General features: G+C 34.3%; 1 protein-coding gene across 4 annotated transcripts; it reads left to right on the top strand.

The window, feature by feature from the left end:
- The first annotated feature begins 1116 nt into the window (after positions 1-1116).
- Positions 1117-15145, top strand: LOC133316121 (cysteine-rich receptor-like protein kinase 43). 4 transcript variants are annotated; one of them, XM_061517831.1, is made up of 6 exons: positions 1117-1399; positions 1537-1676; positions 2018-2228; positions 3496-3730; positions 13789-13936; positions 14359-15145. In XM_061517831.1, the coding sequence occupies exons 1-6, from the start codon at positions 1345-1347 to the stop codon at positions 14755-14757; spliced, it is 1188 nt and encodes a 395-aa protein (XP_061373815.1). In that variant the 5' UTR covers positions 1117-1344; the 3' UTR covers positions 14758-15145. The 4 variants fall into 4 exon arrangements, with proteins under 4 accessions (XP_061373815.1, XP_061373816.1, XP_061373817.1 ...); XM_061517832.1 differs by having other exon boundaries at positions 1494-1676; XM_061517833.1 differs by having other exon boundaries at positions 1348-1399; positions 1491-1676.
- Positions 15146-16373: the final 1228 nt, after the last annotated feature.

The following is a 16373-nucleotide window of genomic DNA, read 5'->3' as shown; positions in this document are numbered from 1 at the left end:
TGCACTTGGGGAAAATTTACTTACTAATAGGAGAAGAGTACAAAGGCATATGGCTATTTCTGATGTCTGTCCTAGGTGTATGTCTCATTCTGAAAGCTGTGTTCATGTTTTAAGAGACTGCAGCCGGTCCCAAGCTGTTTGGAGAAGATTCATTAGTCCAGGTGCTTGGCTGGAATTTATGAACCTCCCTTTTGCAGATTGGATGCAATCTAACCTATCCCAGAGAAGGTGCGCATTGAGAGGGGAGAGGGGTTGCTTGTTATTTGGGATTGTATGTTGGTTCCTATGGAAGGATATAAACTTGTTTGTTTTTGAAAACCAGATTTCTGATGTGGAGAGTCTGGCTAGGAAAATTTGCATCTTTCTCTCTAATTTCATGGAGGCGAGCAAGATGTATAGGCATGCTGGTTTATCGCAGGTGAACAAAGTTGAAGTCCTGGTCAAATGGCTTAGCCCTCCCTCTGGTTGGATTAAGGTGAATGTAGATGGTTCAGCTAGGAGGCGAAACAGTCAATGTGGTTGTGGGGGTGTGCTTAGGGATGAAAGGGGCTGTTGGTTATCAGGTTTTGCAAGGAATTTGGGGGCAGGTAGCTCTGTTCTGGCCGAAGTCTGGGGCATGTTCTTAGGACTTCAAACTGCTTGGGACAAGGGTTATCGAAGAGTGTTTGTTGAAGGGGACTCGAAGGTTGCCTTAAAATTGGTGGAAGAAGGGTGCTTACCTAACCACCCTCTTGGTTTCCTGCTACATAGGATTAATCAGTTGTTGACACTTGACTGGCAGGTGAAGTTCACGCACGTGTATAGGGAGGGTAATGGAGTTGCTGATTTTATTGCAAATTTAGCTCATAGCTGTAGTTGGGGTACTCACTTTTTTGAGGTTCCCCCTCCTGGTTATATAGAGTTTCTGAATAGAGATTATAGGGGTATAGTGTGGCCTAGATTGGTCACTGTTATGTAATACTTTTAGGTTTCCTTGTTATAAAAAATAAAAATAAAAATTGTCAGATAATGAATTTATTGAATAAAGATCTGCTTCCCACTTGCTTTGACCCTTCTCATCACCGAGTCAAGCAGGCGTCCTCAAGTCAACAAGAAGACACGTTTCTCGTTTTCAGTTCTCATTGTTATAGCAGATATCTATGTTATGTTCGTCTTTTCCCTTACACGAAACTAACTCTATTTCTTATTCATTTTTTTCTTCCTAACTCCCACTTTCTCTGCATCACCTCTCATTTCCTCGTAAACCCAATTTCAGTTAACAAAAAAGATCACAACTTTGCCTCAACAATCCATCTGTTTCCGTTTCATGGGCTGGTCTAGGGATTGGGAACCATAGACGCCGCCATGGACAAATTTCTTCAGAGTCTTGGCAAACACTTCAAATTCGGTTTCGGTAAAGGTAGTCCAACAAAACCCAGTTTTTCCTTTCTTATTTTCTTTCTTTTTCAGTATGAATTTTATTTTCTGGTTGATGAGTTGCCTGATTATAGTAGGGTTCTCTTCTTCTCTGTTTCTGCTCGGTTGTGTTTTGATCAGAGCGAAACAATGAAGCTGACATACAGAGAATGGCTGCACAGGAGCAGAAGATCTTTGCCTATGAAACCTTGGCTGCTGCCACCAAGAATTTCAGTGCTCTTCACAAGCTAGGTCAGGGAGGTTTTGGACCTGTCTTCAAGGTAAAATCAATGAGCAATTTTATTAATTGTTTTGTGTTTGGTTGCTAGGGAAAGTGGCAGGAAGAAAAAACTGAGAAAGCTTTCTTTTGGTTAAAGTACATGTTTTCTGAAATGAATTCAGACACAGCCTACAAGATTTTGGAATTTTGAAAGTTCTCTCTTCCAAATCAATGGTCGGACTCAAGAACTTGATAGCTTTTCTTGTGTTTTACTTTTCTTTGAAGAAAATTCCTCAAAAAGTAAAACGGTTCCTCTTTGGTTTTCCCTAATTCTAGTATTCTAATTTGTGGGAATTTATTTTTTGGTTAAAACCTTTTGTTTTGTTTATTTTTTCCTCACAGGGGAAGCTGAATGATGGGAGAGAGATTGCGGTGAAGAAGTTATCACACACCTCAAATCAAGGGAAGAAGGAGTTCACGAATGAGGCCAAGTTATTGGCTCGTGTGCAGCATCGGAATGTGGTAAATTTGTTGGGTTATTGTGTCCATGGCACAGAGAAGCTACTTGTTTATGAGTATGTCCCTCATGAGAGCCTTGACAAGCTTCTATTCAGTAAGTGCTAAGTGCTTCTGCGCCGTTCCTTATTTTGTTTAATAAAATCATGAGATGAATAAAAGCCATTCACATTTTTTTTTATTGTAATTAGGATTGTTTCTGAACCATGCTTTTTGTCAGTTAACAAAAGATTTAACCTGCAGGCATTTCAATTGATGATCATTATTTATAAGAAATGAAATTAATTTAAATTTAAGATAACTATGATTGAGTTCCCTAATTTTTTGCCATGAGGGATGTGAATGACTTTTCCCTTCAACCCAATATTCATTTTCTGACTCTGGAATATGGAATTTCCGTAGGTATCCTTTCCTTAGTGAAATCTTTCAGTGGTCCCAAATTCCCAATTGGTCTTTTCCACTTCGTTCCCTCCATCCGAAACATTTTTTTTTTTTATTGGTGAATTTAGCTTTTTTCAATACTTTTTTAGATACCACCTGAGTCTGAAACCGTAAAGGACTCGACTAATCGAATTTGGACTCAACAAATCAAATCGGGTCTAATTGAATTGTCACTGACCGTCAACTTTTATCAATTTAAACTTTATCATATCTGCCAACCCCGTGGAACGCCTCCTACCATCTTTACCTTTCTTCAAATACAAAAATGTTTTATTTGTCGTGAGTACCTTGACTTTCACATACATAAAATCATTCATTAATTGGATCCATTGGATGCCTTGCCTAAACAACATAATGTTCAAAATCAAACTACTCCTCTCACCCATCTTAACAAAGCCATGACAACTTCTGTTTGATGAACCATCCCTACCATTTTCTCTTTTCATTTTCAACGAAGCACATGCGACAATAAATACAAGGTAGCGTGGGGACTTAAAAGCCAAAAAATTTCAAGTTTGGAACACATTTCTACTTCCTAGGAAGGATAATGGAAACTTCCCAAACATAAACTCTTATTTTCTATATTCATTTGTTGTTGTGGAATAGCCACTAATCCCACTAAATCTGATCTGATCATGTTAAAATAAACTGATATATGATGGTTGGTTATGTGGGGGCATTTCTTATTTTTATCATAAACAACTAATGTTACTGACACTATTAATAGAAAAACATATTCTTATGGTAAGACTGCATATTTTTTGTGCTCCTTAATTGAATGATAATTAGTCTCATGAACGGGGGTAAAAAATTAAAAGAAAGAAAATAACTATATTAAAATTTTTACCAACTTTATAATTAACATTTTCTGTTTGTTGCTCTTTTTTTTTTTATAATGTAACAGTAAGTTTGAATGGATGCAGAATCGGGTAAGAGAGAGCAGCTTGATTGGAAACTTAGGTATGGAATAATAACGGGTGTGGCGAAGGGATTGCTTTATCTGCACGAAGACTCGCACCATTGCATCATACATCGTGACATTAAAGCTAGTAACATCTTGCTTGATGACAAATGGACGCCCAAGATTGCAGACTTTGGAATGGCACGTCTCTTCCCAGAAGATCAAACCCAGGTCAATACACGTGTTGCTGGAACCAAGTAAGTGTATGTATGTTTTTTATTCTATTTTAGGAAAAGATAAAATATTTTTCTTGATTTTTTTTTTTGAATTTTTTAATAAATTTTTTATTATGTAAGCTGGTTTTTATATATTACACAAATAAACTTATCTAATCACACATAGGTTAATAGCATACCGACCACCCAAAATAATAAAATAAAATATTTCTACATACAATTATTGAATTACGTCTTTAAATTACTCATAAATACATACATGGATGTCCAACATAAGTATAATAGTTGTTTATGAATTAGTAATTTCGTTTTAAGGATATCTTAATGATTTAAGATTATCAAATTTGATAAAGAAATATAATTAATTTGAAATTGTATGCATAAAAAGTTTATAATAATTTTAAAATATAAATATATATATATATATAGGGGTAGGATATTGTAACAATCAATTAGTGTTACTATTAATCAATTTTACAGTTATATCGATTATATTGACCCAACAATTATATTTATTTTCACCTTTGTATGGTCATGATTCCCTATATTTAATGTGAAATAATTAAATATGAGAAATCATAATCATACAAAGGTGAAAATAAATATTAAATATGAAAAATCATAACCATACAAAGATGGAAATAAATATAACCGTTGGATCACATAATCAATCTAAGGTGAAATTGATTAGTAGTAATCTTAATTAGTTGTTAGAATATCATTTCCCATATATATATACACGATTAATTTAATATTATTATCGTTATTAGTATTATTATTTACGATTTAGGATTTAACTTAATAACTTTTTCTAGTTTCCATAATAAAGGTAAACGAAACAAAAAGAATGAAACATTATAGTAAAAAGTATGCAGACTGCTTCAACGTAAACAAATAAAAATAAATAAAATAAAAACAATCCCCCTACACAGTAACATAAGTCATTCAAGAAGAAAAAGTAAAAAAAGAAAAAGAAAACGTTACATTAATATTTAAAATTAAAAACCAGGTAAAGTCTTTACAATATTCTTTTTAATTAGACATGAATCAAATAATATAAAAATAGTGTTATATAAGTACTAGAGTTAAAAAAGATCAGATTCTTTCTTCATTAAATTTAAGTTTAAGCATTTTCTTTCTTTATCAAGGTTAACATTCGCCATTTTTTCTTTATTAAATAAGTTAATCTGAATGATTAGATGAAAATAAATTTAAAATTTAACCCGGGCCGTAAAAGTTCAAGTGAGTAAACTGTCAACAAAATTAAGTTGCTTTTAAAAGAAACATATGATGCTTTTTGTCCAAAACAAAATATGGAAGATTGTAAGATTTTGTGTATATATATATATATAAAAGAAATATGTAAGATGGGAAAGTTAGCAATTTCATATACAATACAATTTTAAATTAGAATATTAAAGACTAATATAATCTTGGAATATAATCTTGGAATAAATTAAAATGATAAAAATTAATATAACCCTGAAATAAATTAGAATTATAAAAATAAATTTTTTTCAACCCAAAATGATGTCGTTTTGGGTTTACTCGAGCTAAGTTATCTCCAGTGAACCCATCACGACATCGTTTTGGGTTTGAAAGATTAAAAAATTAAAATTGTAAAGACTAATATAACCCTGAAATATATTAAAATTCTAAAAATACATTTTTCTCAATTTCAAAACGACCTCATTTTTTGGAATTAGAAAATTAAAATAATTAAAATAATAAAGACTAATATAATCCTAGAATAAATTAGAATTACAAAAATATTTTTTTCTCAACCCCAAAATGATGTCGTTTTGAGTTCATTGGAGATAAGTTATATTCAGTCACTCGAAATAACTTATTTTCAGTGAGTAAAAAATGACATCGTTTTGAGGTTGGAGGATTAAAAATTTAAAATAATAAAGACTGATATAACCCTGTAATAAATTAGAATTACAAAAATTCATTTTTATCAACCGAAACGACATCGTTTTGGGTTCATTGGAGATTGGTTATCTCCGGTCGGTGGAGGAACGCTTAACCCATATACATATAAGGTTAAGCGTTTCTCCAGTGGCTAATATAACCCTGTAATAAATTATAATTATAAAAATACTTTTCTTTTAATCCCAAAATGACGTTGTTTTGGGCTCACTAGAGATAAGTTATCTCTGGTCATCGGAGAAATAATTAACCATATATATATATATATATATGGAAAAAGTATTTCTACAGACACTTTAGATAAGGTTATCTGCAGCTACCCCTTTTAAACTAAGTACGACCAGTCGTACTTATTTATAACTTATAACAATAAATGTGCTCTCTTTTTCTCTCTCCTCAGACACTGTCGGCTGACGTGGTGGAGAGAGAAAATGCACTTTTAATGTACGACCGGTCGTACTTAGTTAAAAAGGGGTAGCTGTAGACAATCTTATCTAAAGTGTCTGCATAAATGTTTTCCCCTATATATATATATATGAGGTTTACTAATCTCATGTTACATGAGATAATACTCTCATGTGGGTGACACAAATATGTGGGGTCCACAATTTAAAAAGAAAAGAAAAAATTGACACAAAATTCTATGGGTGTATGACATGAGATATGTGTCTTATGTAACATGAGACTATCATTTCTCTCTCTCTATATATATATATATATATATGGTTGCATTTTCTTATACAACATGTGAGGAGCTTTTTTTTTTACACATACAACCAAGTGGACCCATTAGTTTTTTAAAAAAAAAAAAAAAGGAAAAAATTATTAACACGGAAATCGAGCTTTCACTAACATGAGAGGAACTTTGTTCCTACTACATAAGATTTATTTATTCTTATATATATATATATATGAGAAAAATATTTATCAATCAGCTTGAGATATATTTATCTCCATCCATTTGAAAACTACGTCGTTTTGATTATTTATTTTCTTATATTAATTAATTCACCTTTTAATGGTTATGATTTCTTTTTTCTATCTCTTCTTTTATCGCCATTGATATATTTTTGTACGGTTATGATTTAGTAGCTGGAGATAAAGTTATCTGAAGCTGCTTGAGAAATGATAAGCCTTATATATATATATATATATATATATATATATATATATATATATATATATATATATATATATGCTTTAATATTTTTACCATGAATGCAGATAAATTATCTATATTCCCTCTCAAAATGACGTTGTTTTGAGTTGAAAGATTAAAAACATAAAATGATAAAAACTATTATAGCCTTTGAATAAATTATGACATTATTTTGCGCTCGATGGAGATAACTTATCTGCATTCACTACAAAAAAAGGAAAAAGAAAAAAATTATTAACACGGAAATCGAGTTCTCACTAACATGAGAGGAACTTTGTTCCTACTACATAAGATTTATTTATTCATATATATATATATATATATATATGTATGGGTTTGCATTCATCATTTAACATGACAAAAAAAAAATTCCTACACACACAATATTTTGTGGGGTTCACACTTTTTGAAAAAAAAAAAAAAAATTACGGCACGCAAAACGAATCTCCATAACATTACACAATCACTTCTCTTACAACGTAACTCTTATAAAACCCATATATATGTATATATATATATGAGAAAAATATTTATCAATCAGCTTGAGATATATTTATCAATCAGCTTGAGATATATTTATCTCCATCCATTCCAAAACTACGTCGTTTTGATTATTTATTTCATTATATTAATTAATTCACCTTTTAATGGTTATGATTTTCTTTTTCTATCTCTTTTTTTATCGCTATTGATATATTTTTGTACGGTTATGATTTAGTAGCTGGAGATAAAGTTACCTCAAGCTGCTTGAGAAATGATAAGCCCTATATATATATATGCTTTAATATTTCTACCATGAATGCAGATAAATTATCTGTATTTCCTCCCAAAATGACATCGTTTTGAATTGAAAGATTAAAAACATATAATGATAAAATCTATTATAGCCTTTGAATAAATTATGACATTATTTTGGGCTCGATGGAGATAACTTATCTGCATTCACTAAAGAAAAAGATAAACTCAAAGATATATATATATATATATATATATATATATATATATATATATATATATATCAGAAAAATATTTCTGCAGTTATTGCAGATAAATTATCTGCATTTACTCTCAAAACGACGTCATTTTGGGATTGAAATATTAAAAAATTATAATTATAAAGATTATAATAACCCTGAAATAAATTAAAATTACAAAAACACCATGATTTTCGCGCCAAAATGACGTCGTATTGGGCTTACCGCAGGAAAAACGAACCATATATATATATATATATATATATAGAGAGAGAGAGAGAGAGAGAGAGATTTGATTTTCTCATGTTGTGACTCAACTAATGGTGGGTCCCACATTTATTAAAAAGAGAAAAAGAAAAGAAAAGCTTTGCACGCAAATCGAAGAGCCACAACATGAGAATTGAATTCTCATGGAACATGAGAAAATATTTTCTCATATATATATATATATATATATATGAGGTAAGATTCTTTGACACCTCATTTGAGAGTCATTAGATCAAAAAAGATCAATATTAGAGTAGCATTAATTTGTTAGGATCCTGATTGTAACTATCACGGTTTGTTACCTTGTATATTAAAATAGATTAGCTTGATTTATGCTTTCTGTTCCTTAAGTTTAGCTGATTTCCTGATGTAACCAATTGTAAATCTTGGTCTATATAATAGACCCAATTTAATATATCATCTAGCTGCGAATGACAGCAACTTCTGTTATGGTATCAAGAGCTTGACGATCAACAAGCCTTCATTTTTTTTCATCATGACTTCCGCACCTAAAACCTTCAAGGTTTCTGATTCTAAGTCACCCTTTTACCTGCACCCATCCGACAATCCTGGTGCTGTTCTCACCACGGTCATCCTCCGTGGACAATCCAATTATGAAAATTGGGCTAAGCTTCTAAAAAATGCTCTCCGAGCCAAAAATAAACTTGGTTTTATTGATGGCACTATTGTTGCTCCTACTGATACAACATCGGACGAAGCTTATGCATGGGTTCTTTGTAACTCCATGATCAATAGTTGGCTGCATAATACTATTGATCCCCAACTTCAACCTTTTATCAAGTGTTTTGAAACTGCAAAAGGTCTCTGGGATGATCTCAGCGAGCGTTTCTCTGTTGCAAATATCCCGCGTGTCTTCCACTTGAAGGCTACACTTTCCTCCATCAGACAGAATGGTACTTCTGTTATAGATTATTATACCAAGCTTCGTTCTATTTGGGATGAACTGGAGTCTAATCGATCCCTCACAGCTTGTTCCACTGGTGCTGACTGTGCTTTTTCTAAATCTGTTACTACTGAGGATGACAACAATCGTATTTATCAGTTCCTTATGGGTCTGGATCATACTACTTATGGTAGTCTTATTACCCAAATCCTCAATACCACTCCACTCCCAAGTATCAATCGGGTGTTCTCTATGGTAGCTCAAGAGGAAACGCACAAGGCATTGGTCCGATCTCAGGATTCTCCTTCTGATGCAATGGGATATGCAACGCCTGGTACTGTCTCCAAAGAACTAGGAGATTCTTCCAAACCTAAAGTCACATGCACTTACTGTGGCAAACCTTATCATGACATAACAAGATGTTATCAGCTGATTGGTTACCCAGATCGCCCCACTCCTGGACGCAGCCCTCCTCCTGGACGAAGCCGTGGTCGTGGTCGTTCATCCACTGCACGATCTCACCCACAATCTGCTCGGGCTGCTCATACTTCTCTGCCTTCGGTTCCTTCTGAGCCGTCATCAGCATCCATCTCCATGGCAGATTTTACACCAGAAGTTCTACAACATCTCATGTCCTTGGCTGTCTCTTCTGCCCCTCCAGTTGATAAACTTACGGGTAAGATTTTACACCCATCTTGGATCATCGACAGTGGTGCATCCCAACACATGACGGGCACACTCTCCTATCTATCCAATGTGCATTCTATTTCTCCTTGTTCTGTGGGACTGCCGAATGGAGTTCATGATATTGCTACGCAATGTGGTAGCATTACTTTGGGCTCTTCTCTTCATCTCTCCAATGTTCTTTATGTCCCTTCGTTGGCTTGTAATTTGATTTCTGTATCTCAGCTTCTGCGCCAGTCTTGCTTGGCATTGTTTGTTAATTCTGTTTGTTTGATACAGGACCTAAAGCAGAAGAGGACGATTGGAACGGGTGTTGAACGAGAAGGGGTGTATATATTGTGTGCATCATCAGCTTCTGCTCATGTTGCCAGTACGTCAGATTCTGCAGCACTATGGCATCGTCGTCTAGGACATCCATCTTCCCGTTATTTATCTTTGTTACCTTTTATTTCCAATGCAAATAATTTGGCTCCTTGTGACGTTTGTTGTAAAGCCAAACAACCACGAAGTCCTTTTCCTATTAATAATAAACGTTGTTTACATCCTTTTGATTTACTTCACTGTGATATATGGGGGCCATATCATATGGCATCTACAACTGGTGCCCGCTATTTTTTAACTGTAGTCGATGATTTTAGTAGACATGTTTGGATTTTTTTGATGCGCAATAAAACTGAAACTTCCACATGTTTACTTCGGTTTCTCCACTTGGTTCGCACCCAATATGATGCATCTGTTAAGCGAATTCAGAGTGATAATGGGACTGAATTTTTGTCATCTGTAGTCCAAGAGGCTCTCTCATCCTACGGTATTCATCATCAATTATCATGCACTTACACCCCACAGCAAAATGGACGCGTTGAACGTCGTCATCGTCACATCCTCAACGTGGCTCGTGCTTTGCGTTTTGATGGTCACTTACCTATATCTCTTTGGGGAGAATGCATCTTGACCGCTGCTCACCTCATCAACAGGACACCGACTCCACTCCTTGGTGGTCAGTGTCCCTATGAAGTTTTGCATGGCACTCCACCAAAGTATGATCACTTACGGGTCTTTGGGAGTTTATGTTACACTACTGTTTTACCCAAACCACATGACAAGTTCGCTCCTCGCTCCCGTAAGTGTGTGTTTGTTGGCTACCCTTTCAACAAAAAAGGATGGAAGGTCATGGATATCTCCACTCATGAAATATTTGTTTCTCGTGATGTTTTATTTCATGAAACTATTTTTCCATTGGCTGCAACTTCATCTGCATCTTCTGTCCATGTACCGTCACCACAAGCTGTCTTCACCGATTATGATGTGGCACCTGTTACTGCTATTGATACTCCCACAGCGGAGCTTGATGACAGGGGGAGTTCGTCCTCCCCAGTTCCGGGTTCTATTACTTCATCCACGGATGTCCCTGGTTCACTGGTTCCGTTGACAGAACCCAACACTGCATCTGTGGCAGATATTCGTGAACAGCGTGCCAGACGTCCCCCATCTCATTTAAAGGATTATGTATGCAACACAATGACTACACCCTTTCCTCGTCTCTCCACTTCTCCAATCGACTCAGGTATTCAATATTCCATTGATCATTATGTTTCTAATGCATTATTTTCTTCGCACCATCAGATTTTTCTTGCCGCCGTGGATAGTAACCTGGAACCCAAATCATTTAAAGAGGCTATGCAATATCCTCATTGGCAGAAAGCCATGCAAGCCGAAATTGATGCATTGGAAGCCAATCATACTTGGCAAATTCAACCTCTCCCTTCTGGTAAGAAAGCTATTCCATGTAAGTGGGTGTACCGCATCAAGTACAATTCTGATGGAACCATTGAACGCTATAAAGCGCGTCTGGTTATTGCTGGGAACAATCAGATCGAAGGAGAAGATTACACTGAGACTTTTGCACCGGTGGCTAAAATGACAAGTGTGCGTACATTTTTATCTGTAGCTGTAGCTCGAAAATGGAGCATTTTTCAGCTGGATGTTCAAAATGCCTTTCTCCATGGCGATTTGGATGAAGAAGTCTTTATGCGTTTTCCTCCCGGTTTCTCCCAAACCAAGTCTGGTCACGCCTGTAAGCTTCAACGTTCACTTTATGGTCTCAAGCAATCCCCACGAAATTGGTTTGCTAAGCTTCGTAGTTCTCTCCTCAGTTTCGGCTTTGTTCAGTCTCGTGCTGATTATACGTTGTTCACTTACTCGACTGGTTCCCATTATGTTGCTATACTTGTCTATGTAGATGATATTTTGTTGGCAGGTAGTGATCCTTCTCTCTGTGACCGTGTCAAAGCTCATTTACAAACCTGGTTTAAAATCAAAGATCTTGGTCCCCTCAAGTATTTTCTTGGCATTGAATTTGCTCGAAGCAAGACCGGTCTGTTTCTTACTCAACGCAAATTTGCTTTGGATATTCTTAAGGAATGTGGACTTCAAAGTTGTAAACCGGTTGCTTATCCTATGGATCCCAATCACAAGCTTGCTCTTGCTGAAGGACCTCCGTTTGATGATCCTAAACGTTATAGACGTATTGTTGGCCGTCTTGTATATCTCACGATTACACGACCAGAACTTAGTTATGCAGTTCACACACTTTCTCAGTTTTTGCAGCATCCTATGCAGATACATTACGATGCGGCTATTCGTGTTCTTCGGTACATTAAGTCCAATCCTGGCCAAGGACTCCTTCTTCGATCTGACAGTGATCTTCTTCTTCGTGCCTATTGTGATTCGGATTGGGCTAGTTGTCCCTTGACTCGAAAATCAGTCACTGGTTATTTTGTTACTCTTGGACATTCTCCTATTTCTTGGAAAACCAAGAAGCAAAACACAATATCCCGCTCCTCTGCTGAAGCTGAATACCGTGCCATGGCAGCTGCGACTTCTGAGCTTATTTGGTTAAAGTCTTTTCTCAGCTCTCTTGATATTCCTCATGCAGCCCCTATGCAACTGTTTTGTGACAGTCAGTCTGCTATTCATATTGCTTCTAATCCAGTGTTCCATGAGCGTACCAAGCATATCGAGTTAGATTGCCATTTTGTTCGGGACTATCTTCTCAGCAAGACTATTTCTACTCAACATATCCCCACTAGTTCTCAACCCGCAGATATTATGACCAAAGCACTTGGATCCAAACAATTCGATTTTTTGACTTCCAAGTTGGGCATCTCCTCCCTCCATGCTCCACCTTGAGGGGGAGTATTAGAGTAGCATTAATTTGTTAGGATCCTGATTGTAACTATCACGGTTTGTTACCTTGTATATTAAAATAGATTAGCTTGATTTATGCTTTCTGTTCCTTAGTTTTAGCTGATTTCCTGATGTAAATAGATTAGCTTGATTTATGCTTTCTGTTCCTTAAGTTTAGCTGATTTCCTGATGTAAATAGATTAGCTTGATTTATGCTTTCTGTTCCTTAAGTTTAGCTGATTTCCTGATGTAACCAATTGTAAATCTTGGTCTATATAATAGACCCAATTTAATATATCATCTAGCTGCGAATGACAGCAACTTCTGTTAATCAACGACTCTGATTTGTAAACATGTGACACCATTGATCTTTTTTGATCTAACGACGTTCAGATGAGATGTCAAATTTTAAATTTGACACTAGTATCTAAGGATACTACCTATATATATATATATATATATATATATATATATATATATATATATATGAGGTAGGATCCTTTGACACTGGTGTCAAATTTAAGTTTGACTCCTCATCTGAGAGCCGTTAGATCCAAAAAGATCAATGGTGTCACATGTTTACAAATCAGAATCGTTGATCTTTTTGGATCTAACGGCTCTCAGAAGAGGTGTCAAATTTCAAATTTGACACTGGTGTCAAATGATCCTACCTCTATATGTAATATATGATTTTAAAATTGTAATATTTTTTTTTTTGGTAGGTGTTTTTTTAAGTATTTGATTCCTAAACATTTAAGATTAAGTAATTGAATGTTAATACTGTTTAAGATTTATCACGAATACAAAAGCTTATGTATAAGTTACAATACATGGTTTAATGTACATGCACGATTTGTCATGTGTTTTAACTTTCCCTCATTGAATAAAGATATCAGAGAAAATGGTAATTGTGATTTGTGTTTGATAGACTCGTAATTTTGATTGATACTAAAAAGACTCGAGAATTATACAGTGGGTATATGGCTCCGGAGTATGTGATGCATGGAAATCTATCTGTGAAGGCAGACGTATTCAGCTATGGAGTTTTGGTATTGGAGTTGATCACTGGCCAACGAAACTCCTCTAATTTTGATGTGGATTCGCAGAATCTGCTTGATTGGGTAACACTATTTTCATCTTTTGACTTCCTTTAGTTCATTTTGACGGTTTAGGCTTATTTATTGACATTTTCGTAAGTATTTGGAGATTTTTTTTTTATTTGATCCATTAATTAATTAATGGTGACGACCATTGATTGATTACCGCAGTTCCGCAAGACATTAAAAAAGAAATTAAAAATGGTTGAAAACTTTGGTTGCTGTTATGATGTTACTTGCACGTTCTAGAAAATATTAAAAAAATGGGGCACATAGATGTTGACATGTTAAGTTCACGCGTTTATTCCCATCATCACAAAAGGAATTGAAGAGTTTAATTTAAAAAAAATAAAAAAAATGAACATAGAACTCAATAAATTATGATATGAAACATTGCTAAGGATGTGGTGTGTGTGTGTGTGTTTTCTCTCTTTTGGTGGTTACAGGCATACAAGCAGTACAAGAAAGGGAAGAGTTTAGAAATTGTAGATTCGGCATTAGCATCTACGATGGTAGTTGAACAAGTAACCATGTGCATTCAACTGGGTCTGCTATGCATTCAAGGTGATCCACATCTACGTCCAAACATGAGACGTGTGGTGGTGATGCTGTCAAGAAAGCCAGGTCACATGGAAGAACCAACGAGACCAGGAGTACCTGGTTTCAGATATAGAAGACCTTCTAGGCAATCTGCAACATTGTCTTCCACTCCTGGTACCTCTGGTTCACAGACTACTGATTCAAGCAACAACTGTACCACTCTTACTACTACTGTAACAGGAACTACCTCAGCTACTGCTGAAATAGACCCGAAAGGGAAAGGGAAACGTCCAATGCATGGTTAGGCTCATTATTATTATATTTTTGCCACGCAATGGGTTCTATTATTCTTTTTTTGTAATGTAAGTACGGGATGTGATCTAACTAGGATGTAGATATTTAGAGGGTTAGGTCAGGAATGGCAAGTGAATTCTTATTCTTTCATATTTTATAAGTGAGGAGTGAGCTTGAAAAGTTAATGTAAGGTGCCGGATTATTATTATCACAAAATATATGGAACTATATATCTCAACAGAAATATTTCATGAGAATTGAAAGAAAGGCTTCATTCACCTCAAAAGCATGATTTATTATGGAAGCTGAATGGCACTTGGGCCGGTGATGTCTAAGTCTTGTATAGAGTGAGGCCTATTTGTCCTTATTCAAGTGAGGTTGATGTAGAACACTTTTTATTCAGTCATATATGATTTTTTATTTATTTATTTGTTTTTTATTACATGAGGTAACCATAAGTTAAAAATTATCCCACAAAAGGAAAATATTTTCGATATTATAGATGTGCCGACCACTCATTATATTTTTTATCAAATATAAAAAAATAATATATTTATACGACTCTTATTTTTATGGTTTATTTTTTTTCACATTTTTTTTTTCATTTTTGATAATGGAATATCTACTTCGTTGTATCAAAAATCCACTCCAACAAAAGGTACACTAGGAATAAGATGTAGAAAAATGTTATATTTATAAATTTTTTATTTACAAATTATATTACGTCTTATCAGTAAGACACTCTTGAAGTCTTACCGGTAAGACATAATGTAGTTTGTAAATTTGTAAAAAAAAAAAAGCTTATCAATATAACTATCCTCTAAGATGTAACCTCATAGTACTAAAAAGATAAGTCATAAGTGGCCAAAACTAAAATCAACTACGAATATTTTTTATTTTTGTATATATCATCTCCGATAATTTAAAGGGTTTAATGATTTTATTTTTATTGTAAAAAAATTTTCTTTACCATACTCACATAAAAGAGAGTAGGCCTCATTAATTTTTTTTTTTCTCTTTTCTTTACAATGAGACGCATTCATTTTTATGTCAGTGCGGCGAAAGTTTTTTTTTGCAGCAAAATTAAAAGTAAGTAATTTGTAAAAAAAGATATCACTCTAATATTTTTATTGTTATGTTAAAAGAAACTCTCAGATAACTTTTTCATAAAAAATTTTATTACTTATTACAAAAAAAAAATTTATTACTATCATTGAATTAATTCGAGATGGTACTTGAGTTGAGCCCCTTATAATAATTGCAATAGTATTTCCATGCGCATTAAAAAAATTAGAGTATAAGAAAAAGTGCACTAAAGAGATGATATAATGACAAGACATTTAAAAAAATGGAAAAATGTGTATCATTTCGAGGGATGTAAAGTTGTATCATTTTAAATGAGAGAGAATAGAAAAAATTTTAAATGTGTGAATCTTATCTTTCTGTGAGAGTAAACAATATAGGATGTATCGTTTAAAATGACACATTTTTTTTTCTTAAAAAAATTAAAGCCAAAATATGCCATTAAACGTGCTGTAAAACTTGACAGTTGCATTTTTAACATCATCTCCAATAAAGATAAAGTATGTTCTATATCTAAACCAACATTCTCCGTGTATAAAACGAG

This window comes from Gastrolobium bilobum, unplaced genomic scaffold, assembly GCF_033153095.1.
Source record: "Gastrolobium bilobum isolate Gb01-03AN ecotype WA unplaced genomic scaffold, APGP_CSIRO_Gbil_v1 utg26468, whole genome shotgun sequence".
Lineage (NCBI taxonomy): Eukaryota > Viridiplantae > Streptophyta > Magnoliopsida > Fabales > Fabaceae > Gastrolobium > Gastrolobium bilobum.
This window is presented reverse-complemented; position numbering and strand designations above follow the sequence as displayed.

Bases quoted from the DNA above. Each gene is read 5' to 3' on its own strand.
- LOC133316121 (XM_061517831.1), top strand. From the start codon at position 1,345: ATGGACAAATTTCTTCAGAGTCTTGGCAAACACTTCAAATTCGGTTTC. The intron at 1,400-1,536 runs GTAGTCCAACAA...TGTTTTGATCAG, and splicing joins CAAATTCGGTTTCGGTAAAG to AGCGAAACAATGAAGCTGAC. The intron at 3,731-13,788 runs GTAAGTGTATGT...AGAATTATACAG, and splicing joins ACACGTGTTGCTGGAACCAA to TGGGTATATGGCTCCGGAGT.